This window comes from Ostrinia nubilalis, chromosome 12, assembly GCF_963855985.1.
Source record: "Ostrinia nubilalis chromosome 12, ilOstNubi1.1, whole genome shotgun sequence".
NCBI lineage: Eukaryota > Metazoa > Arthropoda > Insecta > Lepidoptera > Crambidae > Ostrinia > Ostrinia nubilalis.
This window is the reverse complement of record NC_087099.1, coordinates 6974063-7000252: the sequence shown is the minus strand read 5'-3', so window position 1 is coordinate 7000252 and position 26190 is coordinate 6974063. Positions and strand designations below refer to the sequence as shown.

General features: G+C 36.9%; 1 protein-coding gene across 2 annotated transcripts in view; it reads left to right on the top strand.

Annotated features, from left to right (window-relative positions):
• The window catches only part of LOC135076873 (lachesin-like), a 44062-nt gene extending 21471 nt beyond the window's left edge, over positions 1-22591 (top strand). The window contains exons 2-10 of one of the 2 annotated variants that reach the window (XM_063971352.1): positions 1505-1608; positions 7830-8037; positions 9724-9879; positions 12923-13051; positions 19269-19406; positions 19615-19764; positions 20036-20104; positions 20737-20787; positions 21800-22591. In XM_063971352.1, coding sequence (XP_063827422.1) covers positions 1505-1608; positions 7830-8037; positions 9724-9879; positions 12923-13051; positions 19269-19406; positions 19615-19764; positions 20036-20104; positions 20737-20787; positions 21800-21885 — 1091 coding nt within the window. In that variant the 3' untranslated portion in view covers positions 21886-22591. Of the gene's footprint in view, positions 1-1504; positions 1609-7829; positions 8038-9723; positions 9880-12922; positions 13052-19268; positions 19407-19614; positions 19765-20035; positions 20105-20736; positions 20821-21799 lie in introns of both variants that reach the window. The other variant, XM_063971350.1, reaches the window with a different exon arrangement.
• Positions 22592-26190: the final 3599 nt, after the last annotated feature.

The following is a 26190-nucleotide window of genomic DNA, read 5'->3' as shown; positions in this document are numbered from 1 at the left end:
TCTATAAAATTAGTAGATAATTGAAAAAGGAAAGGAATGCCTTTGAATTGTTAAAAATATTATTTGAGTCTAATCTTTCAAATATCAATCTATTTTTAATCGCAAATTGAATGAATTAAGCAGAGATCTGTCTGTTCTCAGTAATTTAACTTTATCCTATTATTTCGCAATTTTATTAAAGCCATTATTGCATAAGCTTCGGCGAAAAGATACAAAATTATTATGCCGTGAGCTTTTAAATTTACATTAGTATGTAATAAATATTTATTTAGTATGTAAAATATTCCAGGTAATTATTTACTTAATGCTTTTCACAATACCCAAATGTTGTGAAGCATGTTGATGCGTGCTTACGTTCTCTGTGTACCTTCTGCCATGCATTAATTAGGTTTGTTTACAAACGCCTCCATTTCAGTCAATTATAATCAATTTTAAAGGCATCGCACGTATATGCTTCTTTAATCCAAAAAAGTTCGGTCAGAAACAGCAGTACAGTTTAAGAGTTTTCACGGAGAATTAACACCTACCTAAAGATTTAGTAGAGTTATCTTTTATTTATACTTATAATAAATCTGTAGAGAGGTCAATTCTGTACATGAAATATATTTTCAAAATAACTATCAGGGGGTGGTTAGTGATCGATACTGATGCCAAAAATGCAATCAGTAAAATTTTTGTCTGTCTGTATGTTCCTTATAGAAACAAAAACTACTCGACGGATTTTAACGAAACTTGGTACAATTATTCTTCATACTCCTGGGCAGGTTATAGTATACTTAGGAATTCCCATGGGAACGGGAATTAGCGGGAAAATCCTTTTGTATGAAAAATCTAAACCGCCTAATTTAGACGCTTGAAATTTGGCATGCAGGTACCTTAGTAAACTTAAAGCTTAGTTACAACAGGATATTGCAAAATTCCCACGGGAACGGGAGTTAGCGGGAAAAAACATTTGTATGAAAATAACTAAACCGCGTAAGATAGATGAAGGGGGTAAAACGGGATCCACGCGTACGAAGTCGCGGGCGGCCGCTAGTAATAAATAAAAGATGACTGAATTCTTCCGTGATTTCTTTTCAGCAACTGCCAATATTCGTATGTTTGTCCTGAGGTGGTGGGAGCTACCAAATCATATTTAGTATTGTATTATGTGCCCTGAAAATACATAACCAAAAATGAATGCCTACTATAGTCTCACTAATATTATAAATGCGAAAGTTTGTATGTATGTCTGGATGTTAACACGTTTGTTACTCTTTCACGCAAAAAGTACTGAACGGATTTTGATGAAACTTTACAGTATTATTCTTTATAACCCAGTATAACATATAGGCGATAGACGATCGTCACTGACAATCAAACTTCACGCGGGTGAAGCCGCGGGCAAAAGCTAGTCCCATAATATCATGATGTCTTTACTTTTACGTAGGTTACCAATGATAGTATGACATATCAAAGTCACACCTTAGTTATTATTGTCCCTAATATTTCCTGTTTGTTCCAGAATCCCTCTTTCCTCGTTTCGTGGAGCCGGTGCCGAACGTCACGGTGACGGTGGGCCGTGACGCGCTCCTTGCCTGTGTCGTCGAAGACTTGCGTGGGTATAAGGTAATATCGTTTAATAAGCTTTGGTTAACTTAATTTTGAAAACTATTTAAAACTTTTTACCTTCAATAACTTGTTCTATAATTTATTGGTTGCTTCGTGGACACTTGCTTTGGACAAGCTGCTAAACATTGATGTTAATTGCAGAAACAATACATCAATTATGTAAAAATAATACTTTTTTAGAATAGGTTTACAAAGTTGATCATGCGAATTTTTGTGACATTATAATTATCTCTGAATGAAAATAGTCATTATACTTTACTCAATTTCCTAAGGGTGGATTCGACCAAACAAGAGTAAATATTAATCTCAGAATAAATCGTCAGTTTTTAAATATTTCCCACTGAAACTGTCAATGTGCCAGTTATACCAGGAGTTATTCTCGGATAAAAGTTTGGTCGAATCGGGCCTAAGAAACAAAAGGTTGTATGTGTAGTCTTTGAATTAGCGAATTTAAAAATTACATACAAATCACGCGATATACCACATTAAAACACTATAAATCAGGCATGTTAGACAATTTCGTAAACTCCCAATTTGCTATGAAAAGAAAATAAAATTACCTTGAGCCAGCTTCCTTGAACGCCGGAGCAGTAAACCAAATTCTTATAAAGCGGCACCACTAAAGAACCAACCTCTCGCTAGCGTCGACAAGGATTTTCGAGGGTGCAAGGTACGAGAAATATCTCCGGGTAACTGCGTCACGTACGATACGACCAAATCAGGGTCTTGAAGATGCCCCGCCGGCAGGATACACGGGAGATTTAAATGGTTTACATTGACTGCTACGTTTAGGATTGGTGATGTACCTACCGATTAAAGAAATTTGTGTATGGAAGAGAGTAACTGGTTGTGTGTGCGTGGGTATAATCTTTTATGATCGTCATATATTTATTAAGAGTAAATTCTATCTAACGATCACAACCAAGAATACACATTACACAGCCAGTTCTAAGTATAATTAACTATTCCTGAATAAGAACAAAAATATTTGGACTTGAAAAAGTGCTTTAAATGCCAACTTACAGAAAATAAATTAATACAGATTTTAAAAGTAAAATATCTTAGCTCGCAAACAGAATATTGCTCGCGTCTCTTCAGACTTCTAAAACTTATTCAATTATGTAACGAAATTTAAAACAAAATTGAAAAAGAAAAAAATAAGAAACCACTGAAAAAATGTTGCCAAATCAATTTAAAATTAACTAGACTCTATCTAACGACGTTATTACTCCTTCGCCAATAGTGATGTCTATCATTATCAACTTGGCACTATACTGCTGGCAACCTAAAGTGAAACTTAGAATTAATTCCAGAAGTGGTTCCAAATTCACCTAAACTAGAAACTGCAGGTTCAGTACCAGTGGTGGCAGAAATAATTAGGAACTCGCTTACTTTGTTTATTTGTTATCAGTCATGTCAGACGTATGTCTCTGGAGGTTATTAAAGTCTGATACCATGGATGATACTGTAAACCCACACGATAGAAAAAGAAACTATCTAATGTTTAAATTATTTTTTATTAAGTAGGCTGTAAAACAAGATGTCCGTGCCATACTTGGGTGAATATCAACAAACTCGATTTTTGCCTAATTCCGGTGGCGAATTTTAATTTCCACTTTCCAAAACTTTTTTGTGGCAGAAATAATAGTAAATAACTTGTATTATACAATGATATGGTAGAGATCAAAATATTAATACTTCTCGAGATATGTTAATTTGAAATTCTCAAGAGCCACCGAATTTGTATTTGAGCCACCGGAATTAAGAACCAATCCACCGAAATTTATTTATACAGCGGAATTCGGAATGTTAATGGATGATTGTCTCAAATTACTTATTTATTTGTAATCAAGTAAGTATTATAAGCCAGCAAAGATGTTTATAATTAAAAACAATATTCATGCCTGTGTTGTGACCCTAAAAAGCATCAGATCTTCCCATGTGAGTCGTAAGAGCCGACTAAGCAATCAAAATACTGGAGGGTGGGCTGCAGCATCTTTCCAGGTATTATACTACCATACTGGAACTACCAACCAGCCTGCTAAGCATGGTGATAACGGCAAAATCCCTCCATAGAGAACAAATCCAAAACTTTCTGGCTCTAGCCGCCAACAGCCCCGTTATTCTAGACTCATCACAAAGACATCATACATGACCCTCAAACCCAGAAACCAACTCTAGTCCCGGGAGGGCGACCAACTGCCCCAGGTTGGTGTTAGGTTTATCTTCCATAAGTAAAAATGTTGGTCCAGGCTAGCCAAGTTTTCATGATGGTATCATACCTATCCTACACTCAGAATTACGCAACTAATTATTCGCTAAAGACCATGCGAACTGGAGATTAAGTATGAAGATATTTCTAGATCTATACCAGCTACTGAACTAACACATTACATATTTGTGAGTTAAATGAAAGTAGTACAATTAAGAAACGGAGGACTAAATCCAGCCAGCCTCATGGAGAGAGAAGGCCTAGCAAAACATGCCAGAACTGTAAAAGCGTACTGAGCTGCACCCTAATAGTACTGCAAAAATCAAAATGTAGTAATCATTTTTAGACGAACAGGCAATCTAATCACATGTGCATTCTCCGATCACCACACATCTTATGACCGCAGTCTATGGAGGAACACTATCTGCGGTCGCGATCCTCATCAGTGAGGGACCGAGGAAGAAGAAGAAGTGATCACCGAAATAGAAGAATGCCGAATAAAAGATGCTCAAAAGATGTCGACTGATGAAGTCTAAGCCACGACCAGTGCCAATTCAGCTCCAAAATCCCACGAATTTTCAGCTCGAGTGGCAGAATAGATTGCAACCTACGAGACTAGGGAAATGTTACTTGTTTCAGAACTATTCTCATCTGTTTTTAAGATTCTGCTTAGTATCGATGTATAAATAGCTATCCAAGTCCTCACGCTGATACAAAGTGTATTATAGAGACGATTTTTTGTAATAAATCGAAAGTATGTATTTGCGAGGACCAAATTGAATATACCAACATGAATAATGAGGATAGCAGAACCATTTTGGTAAATGCCTAAGCTGCTAGGAGAGATTAAGAAGCATTACTAGTAATTAGGCTGAAGATCGAGATTATCCCGACACTTTAGCGAAGATATCCTAGACTTAAGCTTGAGCGAGATTAGAATGCCCTATTAAAAACAACAAGGTATGAACCAGGAGATAATGAAATCACAACTGAGCTTATGAAATCAGTGGTCGCTTACTATGGGCCTCATAAGAAGGCTCACGGTCACCCAAAGGGCGATGGAGCGGGCTATGCTCGGAGTTTCCCTGCGTGATCGAATCAGAAATGAGGAGATCCGCAGGAGAACCAAAGTAACCGACATAGCTCGCAGAATTGCTAAAATCAAGTGCCAGTGGGCGGGGTACATAGCTCGTAGAGACGATGGCCGTTAGGGCAGGAAAGTTCTCGAGTGGCGACCACGGGCTGGAAGACGTAGCGTGGGCAGGCCTCCTACTAGGTGGACCGACGATCTGGTAAAGGTCGCGGGAAGAGCCTGGATGCGGGCAGCGCAGGATCGTTCATTATGGAAAACCTTGGGGGAGGCCTTTGTCCAACAGTGGACGTCATTTGGCTGAAACGAACGAACGAACATGCAACTTCTGAAGTATTTGTATGAAAACTTCATCATATCAGCCCTCCCCCAAGATCACAACTCGAAACTTATCTGATTGCTGCGAGGGTTCAGAGTTGGAGACACCATAATCTCTTAAAGTCTTCACTACCTCCCACTTAGAGGTTTTCAAGCTTCTGAGCTAGACCGAGCTCAGTATCAAGATACGGCGAGTACATCACACAACTTCGATTAACTGACGATATTGTAGTTATGACTGAGACCTTAGTAGACCTAGGTACAATGCTCCAGAGCCAATAAGACCAATTCTGGCAATAGATTCGCCACCGGAGCCACCGAAATTGCGCCACCGGAATTAAAAAACTGTAACAAAATTCAAATTATAAAGAAAACTATAATTCTGATCAATAATTTCTGTATGCAGATACAACAAAACACCAAACTTTAATCATGTTAAAGAATCGTTTAGCATCTAAGTAAGTAGCTTTCACTCATACACTTGTCAGCGAAATTGAAAAAATTTGTATTCCTGTGCCGCTGATACAAATATTTACGGGTCTGCTGGAAAAACAATACCACAAGTCGCAAGTCTTTATAGCCCGATCAGGAGGACACAGCTGTGTGATGCAGGGAAGAAGAACTCTACTTCTCTCAAAGCTTCTTTGGAGATGTAAGAGAGTGTCGAAATTGAGCCACTGTAATTGCTTTTTTTCGTGGGACATTTTTGAAAGGCTATTTAAAACACTTAAATTATGAAATATCACATTTCTTTCATATCATTTGGAAGTCTTATTTAATGTATTTTATGGCTATTCTTAAATTACTAGAATCCCCGAGAAAGAAGGAATAACAAAATTTATGAGTAGAAATAGAGTTAGGACACGCCACCGCTATTAGATTTTGGGTCTTTGAAAATTTTTTTAGTACATAAAATAACTACCTATTTTCCTGAAGACTTTGCTATCGTGTAAAACGCTGTTTAAACTATATACAGAAAAAAAATCATCGCTCTAGTTACATTTCTCCCATCGAAACGTGCTTGGGATATTCACCCACTTACATTTTTTTATTTAGACATTTTTTTTCACGCTCATTCCCGCCTTTTCTGTTGTATGTAATGTGGTTTGTGGTTTATGCTGAAATAAAAGTTTGTGTGTAGGTAAACCTGAAAGAAATCGTGTTATCATTTCAAATCGAATGTCTAAAAGTAACGTTGTTACCCAAAACCTTAATTAGTCACGTTGTTATTTTGGACCCATTTATTTATTTCAAGCATTTTATTAATTAATTTAACAATAAATTAATTCAACATTAATAATGTTACTCAACAACATTCTCAGCAAAATATTTAATATTGGAAATGAATATTTATTCATTAAGAAAGCTTTAAAAGTCCCTGTACATTCTTGGAACTCCTATTGTTCCGCGAACCTTCAGTTCATAATAATTTATTAAAAATAGCAAGGATAATAAGCAAGGTAGTAAAGGAAACTTAAAGTAAAAATATTGTTTAAAGATTATGTGTTTTTTACCTCCGTACCACACTCCCAATTTACACTGACATACTCGTATGTGTTTTGAACCCATAGCCAGATTTTGATGGTCAGGTCACAAACCAATAAGTAAGGGTGATGAAAAAAGTCCTACCTTACCTACCTCAATTACCTACCTATATGTTTTAAATCCTGAAAATCTTTCCATAAAACATGCAGTCTTGTGAGTAACCACACCTTGGTTTAACACCTCATTACTAGGATAAAAAGTCCCTAATCGTCCCTAAATTCCCACTAAGTTTTCAATTCCGAAACAATCTAAAAATGCTCAAAACCGGACCTATTCGGACGCGTCAAACCGTGTGATGAATGGGGACGCGCTGGCGCACTGTAATTCTATAACCGGATACGTGGCAGCGAACTTCACACAACTTCATTCTGCAGTGCTCGGGGTAAAGTTTTAACAAGCCAACTTAATATCACTTTGCCAGAATGCGCGATTCGCCCGTTATTAATCATGCAGGACGGCTAGTTAGCGGAATTAGTGCTGTATACTGCAGATTTATATGGGAACGAAATTGTTTTAGGGATAATCTAAGTTTGTACTTTTTGCATAGGTAAAGTATAAGTTTGCAACGTGGGCTTTAGATACCTAAGTACTATAAAAAAGCATATCACATGATAAAATTAAAAATATTCTTCTAAAGGTATTCTTCTAAAATTGTGAAGGTTAAGTTTTACAAAAAGCCCAACATTAAGCATCGTTGATGCACCTAAGTAGGACTTGGTCATAGAATTAATCGTGAAATCATTTACTAACTACTAATCGTGCGAATGTTTTACTTTATGTAGACGCCTTTCTTGTTAATAAAATATACACATTTGAAAATCCAGAATTTTGATGCTGTTTTCGAAATTATAATCGACTGAAATAACAGCATTTATCACCATCATCATTTCAGCCACAGAACGTCCACATCTGAACATGGGCCTCCCTCAATGATTCCCAGATTGGTAGAGGCCTGAATCCAGCCTCACCTTAAAAACCAGTCCTTAAAATCTTTATAAGGTTCTCTGGCCACCTTGAACAACAGCAACTAACCATTTATTTTCATTGTTACAGGTGGCATGGGTCCGCGTTGACACGCAGACAATCCTGAGCATCCACCACAACATCATCACGCAGAACCCTCGCATCAGTCTGTCGTACAACGACCATCGGTCGTGGTATCTCCATATCAAGAACGTGCAAGAAGTGGATCGGGGGTGGTACATGTGTCAAGTCAACACTGACCCCATGCGCTCTAGGAAAGGATACCTACAAGTAGTTGGTAAGTTATTACTAAATCATTTGGTGCGTCAAAAACTCAAAACATAGTCGTACGAGTGACTAAAGTTAAATACCATTATCGTCAGTCTTAGTCGTCAGTACAAATATCATCAACAAATGATTTTAAATTATTCAAAGCACTTAAGCTCTATCTATACTGTATAAGAGGCAATACGTATTTATAAATTACTTTTGTTGAAATTTTATCAACCTACATAAGTTAAATATGTCACGAGTTTCGTGTACGAGAAACTGTCAAATAGGTTCACCAGCAGCCTCAAGATTATATAACTAATAGAAGATGAGGTACATACATCATTTTCATTGTATTTGTATTTAGTTTTTTTTTTCTCATAGAGTGTTAGTCTATCGTCCACTTCACTGACAAAGTACGAGTAGATCGTTCATACACTCCTATGCCGTCAATACAAAGGTTCTTACGAGGTTGATAATATTTACTATACAGAATATTTGGTCAGGTCTTATTCGTTAATTAATCACACGTCTTTGACCCTTAATGGCAAGATAAATAACTCGACTGTCTAAGTGTCTAGCCTAGCTGCTTAAGTAGGAAAAATATATTATATTTGGAACTTGTAGCCTTTCTAATACGGTTAAGGTTATGGCTGAGACGGATTTGTCAGGATTAGTATGATTACTTGCTTCGTCATGAGAATAGTTCAAGTCATGGCATAATGTAATGAATGTCATTCAACTGATGGCGTGACGTTAATATGACCTGTAGGCACAGAGGAGTATCCTAACGACTAGTAGATAATCAGTCAAATATCCTTGCTAATGCTTGCTTGATAACTAGTGTTTAACTAGTTCCATCTAAATGAAACAAACTTTTACGTAGTAATTCAACTTTTAGTCGCTGCTTATAAAAGAAAGCAAGTTGCTAACTGGATGTTATAACAAAACCAGTTCTAATTCTGATAAACAAAAAATAGTTTTTCAGCAAGATTTATTGACACCTTTATTAAATTTAAAGTACCTTACAACAAATAGTTTGTATATTTCTCAGTGGAGTTTTGGTCAGTAACTTTACATAAATTACAGCACATTACACAGTAATCAACAAGTATAAATAAGCATAACTACTGCATGATTTCCCTCAAATGTAAATGTCCTGATGACGGCACGGATAAAACCACAGATAAAACGATGTCAACGTTTGCTCGTAAACGTTTATTTTATGTTCATGTCAAATATACAAAATATACATTGGGACATTAACGTTAATTAATCACTGAAATGTTAACTTTGCAGTGTTTACTTAATAATGAAAAATATTTGGATAGCTTTACGCTTATTTAAATAATTTATTCGCCAATTGGAATGCTATTTTTAGAATCATCACTCCGATCCGCCTGCCCGTGGGCGGTTTTGACAGAAAGCTACAAGCAATATTCAGGTTTTCTTAGCCAAGGTGAATCATAAATTTGTGACGAAATAGAAATAGATGTTTTTATTAACATCATACAAAGATTATCTCGTTTTAGAACTTTTACTTGCACAATCCGAGGAATTGTTGTATTTAACAAACAAGTGACTTCATATGGGAGGGGTGCGATTAGATAGCTCATAAAAAGTGGTGTCAGACAGACAGATTTCAAGCGCATTATTACTATTTTTTTTTGCTGTTCTAAGTTTTCTAAAATCTTATAGAAATATTTTTTCACAGTGCCACCAGTGATAATTGACAACATGACGTCCACGGACATGGTGGTTCGGGAAGGCACCAACGTCACCATGGTCTGCCGAGCTACTGGATACCCTGAGCCATACGTCATGTGGCGAAGAGAGGATGGACAGGAATTCAACTGCAATGGAGAATCAGGTAAGTTTTTCAAATACCTTTACAGTCAATTAAAGCTGTTATAAATGTGAAAACTCTATGGGAGTTCTAATGAAGTCACCAAGGCATACATACGAGTAACATTAGTCTGACAATCAAATCACAATATTGATGGCTCGGTCGACTATTTCAAGCATACTTATGAAATCCATAAACGAGAAAATAATGAGTCAATAATATTTCCCGTCCATTTATCAAAATCAAGGCTATCTATTCCTAGTGTATCAAATGAACACACCAAGTTTGTCAAAGTCAATCTCAGTTAGAATCTTAACTGGAGTGAAAGTAAATAAAATGTTACAAACTTAATAAAAGAAGGAACCGACCATTTATTACAAGAGATCAAACAATTGATTCAACAGACTCGAGACATTTTCGGGGTGTTGTCAACGTTGTCAAGACCCTTCAATCTGAGCTATTTGTTCTTTGCCCGGAATAATTTAGAATCGCAAATTACTCGAATACTTCTATAAGGCTACACGAAGCGTTGATCAATAAGCATGCCTACACGGGCGACGTCCATTTCTATCTTGAATAAAAGCTGGGTACTGAGAGTCCGTAACAAAGATTTTCGGGTGGTCATTACGTTGATGCTCGCAAAGAAACAAAACAGATGAAAGAAATCTCCGGAGCGCGAAAGTACAACCGAGACCACGTGCCCGATCTCGGAAGGCACTCAAGACAAATCGATTCCGTAATCTTTGCATTTCGAATCTACAAAATCTGTCGGCATTTTCTCCGTCGGCGAATACGAGTTAGTTCATGGAATCGTTTCTGGACATCGATAAGACAAAACAAATGTATTTACTCGATTAAATAATTACAGACTATCGGTGAAACCCTTGAATATGTAATAAGGATGGCAATGTCATAATTACAGAGTCTTAGCACTAATTTCGGGTATATTGTGTGTATACTATATTTGAAATAGACGGCCGCTTGGCCAGGTGGTTCGCGTACCTGAGTAGGTATACTATAGTTGCAGGTTTGAATTCCGCTGGGAGCAAACTGAAGTCTGGTAAACACGAATAGGTATTGAATGACACTGTATACGGAGTTCTGTACATTTACAGTATAATAAATGCATAGATTAAAATGACTATTTTATAATTATAAACATTAAACTAACAGGAATCGTCGACAGTTTATTTTATCGTTTAGAAATCGTAAAATAACAAAATTCCATTCATAACAATACAGTACGTTTTACCCGTTGTTATCCTGTCTTAGGTATAATTATGACATTAGAATGCTACTAACATGCCAAGGTTCTCACCGATAGCCTGTAATTACTTAATCGACTAAATGAATTCGTTGTCTTATCGACGCCCTATGATATTTCCTTTTATTTTGTATGTAATCAGCGAATGGATTCTATTGTCGCCTTATCCCTAATGGATAACAGTGTCGAAATGAGTACGTCGGAGGCTATTAGTTTAATTAACGATTTCCTCCTCCTGTACTCTTTCATTTGTTTTGATCTATAATATATCACGGATTCTTTTGTTTTCTCATTCATAGCCGTCAAGCGATGCAATTATGTTTGATTTATTACGTAAAATTAGGCTGAGTTGACGATAACCGGTGTTTTTTATGGAGTTTGACAGATTCTTGACGTTTGTTAAAGTAAGATGGTGCAACTCAGCCTTAGTAATAATTACAAGTTTAACCTTAGTTTTGACCGGTTGGATTTTAATGTCTTACTGGATACCTTTATAAGGTACGCGTCTCAAGGTCAAAAACACAATTTTCAAGTCGAATTATTTGGAAACATTCTTCATTATTAACTAATTTATGTAATATACCAATGTCAATCCTATCAAAAACATAACTAACAAACAGGCAATCGTATTTACATTTCTATTAACATTTTAGTAACATGAATAAACATTATTAATGAGACTCTCACACGGCAACATTTCATGCTCACTTTCTCTCAGTTCCGAATATTGACAGTTTGTGATACAAAAATAGATCCATTAATTGGAAAATTATTGGTTGCCTCTAAGATAACAGCCAAGTCATTTATAAGTAAATTTCAGTCGGACAAAACGGTAAAAGATTTTTGCATAATTATGCTTTCTCTGGCCAGTTAGAGCGAAGTTAGTTCAACATAATCTAAACTTTGAATTGTGGGTCAACTTGTTCTTTTGTAGCTTTGGATGTAGAGGAATTTTATATTAACTACTGCGGTCCAGTAGTGAAGTGAATAGATTTCAAGTTACATTTAATTTACGTTTTATCCACATTTCATTACGTTTCATTCACATTTCTTTTTCATATACTCATTAACATAAAATGCTTTGAAATCTACAAAAAATTAAAAGTGCTAGTTTTATTAATTTGCTACTCAAAGGTGATTAATCAGTCAACAAGATTACAGTAATAAGTTACTACAGTAACAATTTCTAACTATAATAATTATTAACAGTTAGAAGTTATGATAGTTAATTTAATCCAAGTTTGTTTCATTTCCAAACACTTACAAAATAGCAAGTCGACATAATTTACCCTTTAGAGTTAGACAATCTTAATCCAATTACTGCTTTTAACTTTAAAATTAATTTTAGATTAAAGTACAAAATTCTACGTGCTCGCGGAGATAGAAATAAGTTTCTTTGACATTAAAATGTGTGTAAAGCCTGGTCATTGGACAAAATTCTACGTGCTCACGGGCCAGGCTTTAGCTGTGATGTAACAAGATACCCGGCGAGTGCACAGTTGGGTATTTTTGACCCGCGCGAGGGTCAATATCATCACATCAAGTTCGTGCTAGAGCTTCGGGACTTATCCCACCACACTTTCCCACAACTGCAACTCCTGTATAGCCAGGATGTACACCTTGGCCTCCAATGAAACTCAACCAGTGAAGGTTGAATAGTCCCGGGGGATAACTAATTGTCTTTGAAATCTTCGAACCCACAAACGAATTTACTCAGAAGAATATAAGAGGAGTTCGAAATATAATATCGCAGTAGAGCTTAATGATTACTAGAAAGGAACTGAATATTGACGTTTGTTGCAGTGAACGTGGTGGATGGCGAGAACCTGACGATATCGAAGGTGTCCCGCCTGCACATGGGCCCGTATTTATGCATAGCGTCCAATGGCGTCCCGCCGTCGATCAGCAAGCGTGTCGTGCTTATGGTTCAGTGTGAGTGTTATTCATATTTTGATTGGGTTATGAATTTTGATCATTAGATACTTATCAATGTAATTAGATACAGTATTAAAGTTCCCACCCGCGTCGCAACATTATTCAGCGACTTTCATACCCTAAGTGGGTATTCTTGTGCGTCGAAAGGTAAGGAAAATTAAAGTATTTGGTACTTAAGCAAAACCTTAACATCCTCTTCTGAACATAAAATGATATCTAACAGGTTTTTCTCTACAGTTGATTCTAAAATGAGCCTAGACAGAAAAATGCAATGATCGTCGAAAGCGGCGTCTGGCTTAAATTTGAATAATATAATAAGTCCCCAAAAGTATCTCAAAAATGCTTCACCCTACAGCATAATATCAACCAATTTTATTTTTATTTTTATTGACAATCATGAAAACAACATTATGTTAGAATATTCCGTTTACGCTAATTTAACAGTGACGTCACACACTAGTGTGATGGATATACCGTAATTAATAATCGGACTTTGTGTGACGATATTGGATGAGATAATGTATAATCACGCTAACATAGACTGTTAATGTTAGTAGTACTAATTGAACCATTAGCAATAATGGGGAGACGAACCCTTTGGATCTAAAGGTTTCACCTGGAGTAAGGGTAAAGATTAGAGTAACGACAATCAAATTCAATTCCATTTATTAGTGTGAGTCCTTTTAGGGCACTAATGTTTATTATATCCCAAAGATATAGCTTGCCATATCTCCTCTTAGTAATAAAGCAATGATTAAAAATACGCATCTTGGTATCAACGTTAGAACCAAGCACACGATGCGTTGTGGCGCCGCACAGCAAGGATTTCGTTGATTCACGCGGCGCAGCGAGCACCGCACGTGATTTTTCTATGTACGGCGTCGCACCGCCTCCGCAACGCATCGTGTGCTTTGGCTCTTACCGTACACTATATACAACTCATTTAAAACGCTTTTAAGAGCATATTGCAGCCTATATAATTAACCTATAAGATACCGATAATGCAGCTTAATAATTAAAGCGTAAAATATTTAAAATACCGGGTGGTTACTGCTCATTCATTACTGCGGGCCACAACTCACCCAGTTAACCGCGGGGTTAAATTTTGATCGTGATTACACCACTAAAAACATGGCCCCCGCTCTACATTCGCGCGCACTTTAGTTAATTCCTTCCTTTAACTAGATAATAAAACATGAACATTTACATAATTTATTCAAATACGTTCGGAAAATTCGGTTCGGTTAAAAGCTCAACGGCTTTCTAACTGTTTTAAGCAAAATTAAAAATGTTGCGTAGATTGAAACTAAAAGTGATTATGTCTGCTTTAAAATTAGATTTATTTTTTAACATAATAAATTAGCTTTTAATGCAAGCCAAATTAATGAAAATATCAAATGGCACCTCATCTACTCATCAATTGGTGGGAACGAACGAGCACTTCTTTGTAATCAATATTAGTGTACCGATGCCTAACGTATATTTTTCTCGTAATTCGCAACACGTGTGTGTATTCTACAAAGATCCATTACTAATGAGTCCAATCGAGTGAAACCTCAGTTCATAATGACAAATTAATTCTTTGCGAAAGGTTCTTTTCCCTTATTTTAAGGTCGTTCAAGACAGCCGCGCAAATTATCTCGATATTACTTCCCCATTGGCGAAAGAAAACACCGGCGCATTTCTGCCGGGCCGTTAACTTGGCCTCAAATTCTTCGTAAGTACGTGAGCGTTCTTCTTAGAGTCAGGGCGTTCAGAAATATTATTTTTCTCGGGGTGAGCGTCGTTAACGAGTATTTACGAGGACACCTCTACCTGACGGCGTTCCGGCGGATCGGACGTAATTGCGCCCAATTAGAGCATTATGCTGACGTGAATACGGTGCGGACGCGATAATGCCGATACTATCTGTTCCCGGCGCCTTCCCGCCACAGCCCACGGAACGGGATTCACGTTAATAATTATGATTTAGTGACTCCGTGGTCGTGTTTGTGTCAACTTGTTCTTTATAAATATTAAGGGTACATATTGTTATCTGCTTTGTGATGTGTTTTGACTGGCATTTCTAGTTTTCAATTGGTTGAATTGCCATAAGTTACTTGTAGATTAAACATAAAAAATACAAGAATTATAATTTAATATTTATCTTGATAATATAAATAATGTTATTAGTTAGGTAATTACGAGTACTAAATGGGATTAATTAATTCGCAGCACTAACGATTAACTTTGTCTCAGATCCAAGTCTATTCCTGATGTATGTACACAGATTGGCCCTTGCACCCAATTAGATTATTAGAGCATTATGCTGACGTAAATACAGCGCGGACGCGATAATGCCGATACTATCTGTTCCCGGCGCCTTCCCGCCACAGCCCGTGGAACGGGATTCACGTTAATATGATTTAGTGACTCCGTGCTGTTCGTGTTCATGTCAACTTTTTCTGTGTGAATATTTAGGATATTTGCTGTCTGCCTTTTGATATATTTCACTAAGAGCACACCATTGATTTTTAGTTGGCCGATAGTTGTGCCCGATTTCAAATTGTATGAAGAATCGGCCAAATCGAATCGGCGTAGTGTGCGCACTCCCATACATGCCCATACTGATCAACAGCCCGACTAAACTATCGGCCGATGAAAAATCATCGGTGTGCGCCTACTCTAATAGCGTTTGTTCCTAGTTTCGCATTATAGGCCAGTAGAATTAGATTTTAAATCGGAAATAATTCCTACAAAAGATTTTATTGCTTTAATGGCTTCATTGATTGCCCATTAAGACTCTCCTAGGTTTTCGACTTCGACGGAGTTGTGCTTAAGTGGTGGGGTCCCCCGAAAGGGTCGCTTTTTAGGTTTTCCGGTTATACCGCGTAAAGGACTTACCCTATCGAAAAGTGGTTTTCCTGATGGTTGAAGGGCATTTAATCCTGCATTAAATAAGACCAAATTCATATATTTTGGACAAACCGTTCTCGTGCAAATGTTCGGCAAAGTAGAAAATATGTGTATAATTAATTACCCTCTCCACGTCCAATGGCTCGTTACCCGTATAGGCTCCCAAGCCTTGTAAAGGGTCGCCTTAACCAGCGTATCCCTGTCAAGGCTCTCGAGTTGGATTCGCTTATCCTTGTTCGTCCCAGCCGTTCCTTAACTGCGGTTGCTGCACCTCTTCCTGGCACTCTCCTGAACGACGCTGTATTACCTAATATGGCTGCCCCTCTTCCTTGTACCCTCCTGTACGATTGAATTGCTTAGCCATATGCCTGGTCCAAGGTTCGACGCCACAAAATCAACTTCGTATGCGTGAAAATAGTTTAAATACTATTATCCGTGCCTGCAACATTTTTCTTTACTGCTTCGCCTCTATTAGTCGTAGAGTAATTGTATATATCTTATAGCCTTCCTCAATTTATGAGCTATTCAACACAAAAATAATTATTTCAATCAAACTAGTAATTATTGAGATTAGCGCGTGCAAACAAACAAACAAAAAACTCTTCAGCGTTTTAATATGAACTTGTTGTTGTTGATTTTTGGCGTCGAACCTTAGACCAGGCATACGGCTAGGCAACGTAGTCGTGCAGAAAGATACAAGGAAGAGGGGCAGCCACAGTAGGTAACACAGAGTCGTTCAGGTGAGTGCCAGGAAGAGGTGCAGCAACCGCATTTAAGGAACGGCTGGGACGAACAAGGATAGGCGCATCTAGCTCGTAATCGTAAGCCTTGATAGGGTTACACTGGTTGAGGCGCTCCTCTTCAAGACTTGGAAGCCTGCGGGTAACGAGCCATTGGACGTGGATCATTAATTATACACATATTTTCTACTTTGCCGAACATTTGCACGAGAACGGTTTGTTCAAAACATATGAATTTGGTCTTATTTAATGCAAGATTAAGTGCCCTTCTACCATCAGGAAGACCACTTTTGGATAGGGAAAGTCCTTTACGCGGTATAACCGGAAAACCGAAAAAGCGCCCCTTTCGGGGGCCCCCACCACTTAAGCACAACTCCGTCGAAGTCGAAAATCTAGGACAGTCTTTATGGGCAACTAATGAAGCCATTAAAGCACTAAAATCTTTAGTAGGATTTATTTCCGATTTAATTCATTTTTGTGTTTAATTTTACTGGCCTATTAATAGATCTGCAATAATTTACTTGTAGATTAAATTAAACATCTAAAATACAATAACTGTTCAATTACAAGTAACTAAATGGGATTTATAACAGTCGCATCACTAGCGATTAACTTTTATGTATCACAAAGTCACGAATGATCATAGATTGATCCTTGCGCCCAATTAGAGCATTATGCTGACGTGAATACGGCGCGGACGCGATAATGCCGATACTATCCGTTCCCGGCGCCTTCCCGCCACAGCCCACGAAACGGGATTCACGTTCATGGAAATATAATTTAGTGACACCGTTTCTGATATGTGAGAATTAGTGTCAACTTCTCCTTTGTGTATTATCATCGTTCTTAATATAGCAACTGGCGTTCCTATGTTTTTCGTAGATAGAATTACACGTTCCTTAGATAACTTGTAAATTAGATTTTTCTACTTAATGACTACCTAACTGATTTCACTGAATTTTATAAGAAAATCAAATTGTAAGATACCTACATTTTAACATTTTAACAACATTAAGTGAATCGTTGTGAGATGCTGTTATACAAGTTTACAAATAAATAACGCTGTATACCCTGTAACCCACACCAAAACCGTGTGGTTACAACCACAGCGACTAAGAAGCTCAAAAACATACCCAAATATGAACATTAAAAATGCAATTGTTAGCAAACGCATGGTAGGATAGCTAATTTTTACCCCCTGATTGAATACACAATCAAGCCACAGCATTGAAAGTTTTGAGCTTTATTTCCAAAGCAATAGAAAGGTATCCGTTCCTATTCTATTGTTTACGAGCACGAGTACTTGGCTGAGCACGTGCAGATTGGTACTTGGGCCCAATTAGAGCATCATTCGACGGAATATGGCGCGAAAACGGTAATACCGATACTATCTGTTCCCAGTGCCACAGCCCAGAAGTTTGAGGACTCAACTATTTTGTTTAACTCTAACTTTACCATAAAGTTTAACTGCAAAACAGTTCTTCTTACTAGCTTTTGCCCGCGGCAAAAATCTCAATATCTTTCTAAACTATAGCGCAAATGTTATTTTGATGTAGATAGGGGGTATAAGGATAAATCATAGTACTGTAGCTTCATCATTTCATTCATGAATTATTATTATTAATCCTAAATAAATAGTTTTTGTGTGAATAAGTAACAAACATCTTTCAATCAATCCATTTATCCATCCATTGATAAGATTAAATATAATTTTAATTATTTTATTAAACCTATGAACGACTTGGCTACTTTCTATTTTGCTTTTTTCTCACCTGTCGCACCTTTCAAGGCTTTAAATCGCCAATACCTGTCGCACCTTCCAAGGTGATCGGTATGCACAATGCATTTTTCTGCATAAAAAAGAGCGATCGATCTAGCTGGTATCTCAATCAATGAGCTGATCGTTCTTTTTGCTTTACGGCGTACTGAAGCCCGGGCAATGAGGCTCTCCCCTAATTCGCATTCCGTATCTCAGCGCGTTCACAGTCCTCACCATTCCTTATAGGATACGTGAAACGTTCACGTAACTTACACTCGATTAGCCACCGAGACTTCCTTATGAATGCACTGTCAGTTTTCATTATACTTACGGCCGGAGACAAATCTTTATGACTGTTCCTGATAATGTTATTATGTAGTCATTTCCCGCTTCGCAGCTCTTCCTTTCTTTATTTGCACCAAATGTATCTTACAGTAGCTTTTAAGCCACAGTAAAAACTCTATACTATAATGTGAGACTTCGTTGTTACCTGTTTTCACAACAAGACGTCTTGAATATTTGGGTAACTCCAATCCAAATCCGCTTCCATGCTCCAAACTCCTGCTACCTACTTACTTTTTGAATAAATTTTGTGCGGACCCCAAAGTACCTAGCTAAGGTTTTCCCAAGAGTGTAAATCTTCTGTAAATAAATAAATTTGATAAATTAATAAATTTGCATTTATTGATGTGTGAAAATCCTGGCCACTCAAAAATGTTAATTATTGTCCCTACAATAAAGAAAATCTACTAGCTCCAAAATTTTGTATACTTTCAGAATAAATGTATCTGTGACATAACGTTATCTTCTCTTTGATTAGTTCCACCGATGCTCTCAATACCGAACCAGCTGGAAGCTGCATACATAGGTCAGGATGTGACGCTGGAATGTCACACAGAAGCCTACCCTTCGTCCATCAACTACTGGACTACTGACAGAGGCGATATGATTATATCAGGTAAGTACGTGAAAGTCATCATATCAGCCAATGCTATAAAAATACTGGATAGTCCCATAAGTAGCGCGAAAGAGCATTAACTTTTCAGACGAGAAAGCCAGTAAAGTACAAAAACAAACAACAAAAACAGTGTGAAAAATATCGTGAAATTAATAATAACAATATAAAAGCTAAACTAAATTTCCACCAACACACTTTTTGTCGACAGGAGAAAAATACACCACAACGTATTTCGACGACAACTACAGCCGGAAAATGAAATTAACGATACGGAAAGTGTCATCAAGGGACTTTTCTTCGTACCGCTGCGTTGCCAAGAACTCCCTGGGGGAGACTGATGGGCTCATACGCCTCGACGGTACGTAGCCCAAATGTACCTAAATTATCGTTTTAACGTCACATTTCGTTTATAATTTGAATTCAGATAAGGGTCGAGCAGAAACGGAATTTTAGCTATCGACTTATCAACTCATTGATCTTGAAATACGATTACATTCTAACGTGAGTAACTGGCTTAACCTTTAAATTAGATTCAGCGAGGAACGTTTTCAGCACATTTTTCTTTAAAAGAAAGACATTAAATTTCCATTTATCATGAACAGCGGACTAATTTGTAACGTTTGTTGCAGAAATACCAGCGCCTTCTACTGTAAGCACTACAGACAACAATGTTCCCACAAATCCTCCCAGAAAAAAAGGTAAAATCTCTTTTAACACCACTGACCAAACTCATCTAATTAAATATTTTATTATCTATGCTGTTTTATGATGTATTAGCCCTTCTCAATTGGTTTCACGAAACTGATTCAGACATTGAAATAATTAATGTCCAAACAGTGCCCTCAAAGTTTCTAATGAAACCCTTCCAGGGCCGATCAATTCCGGAATTTCCGGATTAATTTTTCATGATCAACTCAATACTCGTTCTAGGCAAATACCTACGTGCCGGAAAATTTGGGATTTCAATTTTGGCACGTTAACCACGATTAGAAAAGCAATAGCATTGAAAAGTTGTGACGGGCGCGTGCCTTTATACATTCATCGTGCTCTCCTGCTGGCGAACGGAAAAGGTCGACTCTGGATTTTGTATTTATTGGTTTTGCCACCGCGGCCCGATGCTTCCGTACAATTGGGTCGTTAGTAATATTATTGTGGGAAAAGCGATTTTGTTTGGGCTTTGACTTCCAATGTGGCCCGTATTATTATAGATTTGGCCTTTCGTTCCTATTCTTTACGGCGTCATATGTTTTGTTCAAGCTCGAGAGCTTTATTGGCTACATCAGTTTAGGGGAGATTTTTCTTCAATACATTTAGTTTCGTTTTTCCTCAGGTAAAAACAGACCACGAGTTCGGGACAGCTCCGCTGAAAACAGAGTCTTAGGTGATTATGAGCTTGAAGAGTGGAGGGAATATGGTAATTTTTTAATTAAGTTTTACGCCCATAAATTCCAATGAATGATAAATAAACTTGATAAAGGTAGCATGAAGGCGCTGGATGCAGGTTTCTACCAACCGTGGGATATGGGAGTCATTGGGGGAGGTCTATGTTCAGCGGTGGACGTTCTGGGGCTGAAATGATGATGACGAATAATGCAGTGCACATTATAAGAACCTTATTCTATAAATAGATCTTGAAAATATTTTTAGACAATTCGATCTTTCGCGTGATATAGCGTCTGTCAGTCAAGATGGCTGGTTTCGTATGTTATAATGCCAAAGGTGAATGGACACATCAAGGGCATCTGCTGCTTTTTACGATTAGAAGAGGAATGACATAAAAATGTAGTAAACAAAAATAACTTTTTGATAATTTTATAAAATCTTACTAAACATGTTCAACTTCACAAGAAAATACCTTCTTTTTCTGGACTTTTAAATCCAAACTAAGTTAAACGTAACTAGGTAACACTAACTTTGTTCTTTGAAATCTAACTAGACTTATTACTCTAACACGCTCAAGTCTTTATCTATGGCTCCAATCGCTTAAAGTAGATTTCAAGAACGTTGTTACGTCAAGGATATTTTGGGCACTGTCAGCTTGAATCGGCTGTCATCGCTTGCGCCCACGCGCAATGCGAATTCATTATGTACCCGTAATAAGTCTATCGATCATCACCCTGCTCTAGATAAGGTCCCTTCCTTGACTTTTTTTTATCCACAACGAGATACCACACTTATCAATGGGCATTTTTACTAACTGTCGAAACGCTATTTTCAATAACAGGAACCTATGGCGTCCTTTTGAGTTTAAAACAAATTAAAATATTGATACTTAAGTTTTCATCTTAAATCTTTCTTTATATGACCAAATACAAGACTACTTATTTCATTTTAAAATTTTCTTTGTAGGACCCTTTACAAGTTTATTTAGTAAATGAACTGCTGTTACCCAGGTTATGAATCCACCCAGTCTTCGGGCTCCACGCTCGTCCAAGGCAAACTGCTCATCACAGTTGGAGTCATCATCATCGCCAGCTGACACCAAGTCACCTGTACCGGTGTCAAGACATAGTGCCAACTAGAATGTGAGTTCTGTGCTAAATGACTTGGCTGAAGCACCAGCCAATACTCAAGCTGTGTTGAAAACCAAATTGTATAGTTTACGTAAGAACTAGCAACCTAAATACGTTAAAAGACATCGAAAATCTCGTATGTTAAATGTTCTTAATTTATTTTTATGAAGAATAACGTTAAAAATCTACGTAATTATTGTAAATATTTAGATCTACTTCTCGATATGAAAGACTGATAGATTTGTATGTTACATGTGCCATATCCATTGTATAATCAATAATCGTAATGTAGTTGTTATTAGGGCGGCGATCAAAAAGTGTTTATGTCGTCAATTATATTGTCTTTTGTTTTATTGATCAGTCATTTGTACACCTATTCAAAGCTCGTATAATAACTACGGCTTTGGTTTTACTAAAGTAATTTGTTGATGTGAAATGTGTGTTGATGACATAAACATATTTTGATTGTCAGTAGTTCGTGCTTTAAAAGCTAAATGAGAATTGAATTATACTGAACGTGATCCGTCATGTAAAATGTACATTTTGTTTGCTATAAACTCCAAATATTCATGATTTAAGTTTCATTAAACCTTAATTGATACAAAAAATAATAGCAGAATTCGTTGCGTCTCGCTCTTTTATTTGCATATTTAATATGCATGAGCGTGAAGGTAATATGTATTTAAAATAAATTTCGTACGCTATCGTCAAATGTAATTAACTGAGTTATACTAGAGTGTAATTTACAATAGGTTCCTGATTAGAGCCACAAAGGACCACAGCCTGAAGAGATCAGTTAGTTCTTATAGAAAAATCTTCAAAAAATAGGTACTTTATGAATAACATTTTTATGGCATATTCTTCGTTTTAGCTTTCCAGAATGACACCATGATTATAATACTTATCATATTTTTCACAAAATAATCTCGCGTAGAGTACTACAAACCAATTAGAAAAGAGTTGGCTCTTTCTTTCTCTCGCACAATTATGTTGTCATAAGAGCCAAAGCGCATCGTGAGACATGCCACTGATTTCTATGTACATTTATTTCATCTCATCGTATTCTTTGGCTCTACTAATCAATCAACATGGAAATCATTGGGGGAGGCCTATGTTCAGCAGTGGACGGGACGTCCTATGGCTGAAATAATAATGATGGTGATGATAGCTCTTTCTAAGGGAGGCGGACAGAAATCGAAGAAACAAACTGATGTGCTTATAGGTAGGCCCGTTTGTATGTGGGTGACTTACATTGTCTCTACAAATGAAGATAAATAAAACTTGTCTTTTCTATTCCGGCTGCAACTGCGTTTATGAGATAGTATACATAACACTATAGCCGCGGATCGAATACTGAAAATTAATTGCTTTACCCGGATCACATCATACTATGTGTATTATTTTCATAAGTTGTTCTTCTAAGAACATTTAGCATGAAAGGAAGCATTGTTTTTGTAATAATATTAACAAGAAATCAGATTTTTTAATTATTTAGCAAAATAAAAGTAGGAATATACAAAAAATTACAAATTCCTTTGCCGTAATTATTAATTTGTGATAAAAAAACATATGAACGATTAAAAATTAAAGAAAGTAGAGCCAGTAAAAATCGCCTACTGAGTAGGTATCTATCTATTTCTTTCAAAGATACGGGCGATGTCACATCGAACTATAAAGCACTATAGTGGTGGTATGATGGTACTTATGTGGTTGATATTTTGCTACAAAAATGTTCAAGTGCTGTCGACTGTACAATTAAAAGAACTGCTACAATACCTGTGCGAGTCGCCCAGTCAAGTAAAGAACGAGATCGGAAATAATTGCTACAATTGTATCTTTGTATCTCCTGCTCTCTCAATATAAAGTAGAAACGAGAGCCGTAGACATCAAACGCGATTTGAAATTTTAATGTAAGAAAAACTGTGAAAAATTAAATGCATTTATTTTAAACCTTGTAAAATCCCTTGACGCTGAAAATTATTTCAAACATTTCCCATACAAATTGTTATGTATATAATATACTTACTGATTTAATCTGCAATAAAAGACAATATGGTGTGCTTTGTAATATAAATAAATAGCTATACGTAACTAGTACTTCCGGTATAATATCAAGCTTTTATATCTTTTTCGTTATTCAACCGAAGGCGTTGCTTGGGGAATGATACCACATAGACTTACCTTATTTTTTTTCTATTTAAAAATGTCGTTGTTGTAAAAATAGTTGCGAAAATATTTTAATCTGACGCGGTAGCGCTCGCCTTTTCTCTCCTTTACTTTATATGATAATATCAACTCAACAAAACGCTACCTCTTGTAGCCTAGCAAGAGATCTTAAGCAACACCCACTCAGGGTCAAAGTGATTAGTGTGTGACAACCCTAAACAGGATCATAAAATACAAAGACCCATCCCGAATACTCCACAATCAGCTTAGGAACGTTCTCGAATGTCTGACGACGGAATTGGTACAACTACTAAGACAATTATGTGTCTGCAACGAATTCGTATTCAAATTGCGAAGTGCGACCCAAATGATATCGATTCCCAAGCAACACTGCCATATTATTAGGTACCTGTGTACAGTACAATAATAGTCCCACCGACTATTGCTAACGTCCATGCAGACTAGGCGTTTCAAACTGGTATTAAACCAGAGTTTTATGTTTGCTTTAACCAACTAATTTAAGAAATATATCGGCTGTATAAATGTCATTGTAAATTTGAAGCTTTTGCACGCCGAAATCATTGGTCTGCCGTCACAATTTTTAAGCGAAAATAGTCTGTAATTAAATGTAGCAATGACCGATGATTTCGATGTGAAAAACACCTAAAGAAACCCTCTTGTAGCCTGTATTTAAAGTGACAAAGCTTTTAAATAAATTACCTCCATTTACGATTTCATCTATTTTGCTATAAGTTCTGTAAGAAATGTGATAACGCCTAATTCTGTAAACGCTCTGATACTCGTATAACCCGAAGTTTTTGCAATATTTTCCAAACGTCTGGCTGTATAATATAAATACTACCATTTATCACATCAAAATTCCAATTATCTTGGGAATAGTGTTTCCATTGATATGTATAGTGATCGTTGCAGTTAGCTGTTTATGTAAAGTTATATTAAAAAATATTTTGTAAGACATGTGTTTTTCTTGAAACGTTTCGACATAAGAATCGCTTGGTGTCCATCCCTGTAGTTTACCTTTAAATTAATTAATGTCTGTAATGCCCTTACCAAACTAGGAAACTTAGAATAACGATAGCCATATGTTACAAAAGCCTAAAACTATCAATTTGCGAGTTTAAAAATGTTCTAACTGAAAAACTAAGATCTACATTGGCCCACAACACAAAGTTAGTAATATTGGTAAAAAAGGCAACATCTGCTTCGAAATTGTAATAATAAATACTTCTACAGAGCTCACACCGTGGAAGGAATTAGCGGCGTCGCAATCTACTCGTAGAGTTCGCAATTACTAACCAGAGCCTCTAAATCGCAAGACAAGAAACAAAGCGGCATTGTTCCCGAAATTATTAGCCGACTAGTCGTGCTTATTTTGCATAAAATAATGGCTACACTACACCTGGGTACGTGCATAATGCACTCACGCCGGTGGCAAATCACAGCAATGAATATGGCTTTTGAGTTTTTGAAACTGATTGCGTCACTGATTCCACTACCCTATTTTTCTTCTTCTTTTGTTAAATGACAATTAAACCTCTTTGAGGTTTATTTGTGCCAATGTGAAGTGGAAATTGATATAGGTAACTCAAATAATAGAACATAGAGTTTTAGTTCTATTGTTTTTTCAAGGATTCCGTGGGTACCGGTATTTTCTTAAGCAGGATTCAAGACGTCATCGGGTCCATTGCGAATTGTTCTCATTTTCACTCTGGACACAATGCGCGCTCAAATTCAAAGTTTGCACTATGTCTTTAGAAATCTATCACTTCACTTTACAACACAAACTACCACCAAAGAATACAAAAGTCAAGCATCAAAACAGATCGACCATGCTTTCCATTCAACTACCCTCCACGGAATCTCTCCACTACATACGTACCCTCGGCGACTCCACTATGTCACCAATTTTGGAATTAGACACCAACCCGAGTGCAGAATTGGAGGGAAACAAAGGGGATCTTTGTCGTAAGTATTAACTGAAGACGGCTTTCAATTCAACTTTGGCTAGCTCCGAGATAGGGTTCACCTCTATAGTTAGTAGTGTAGTATTTGGCAAATCCTATTGTTTGTTTCGTGTAGTAGTT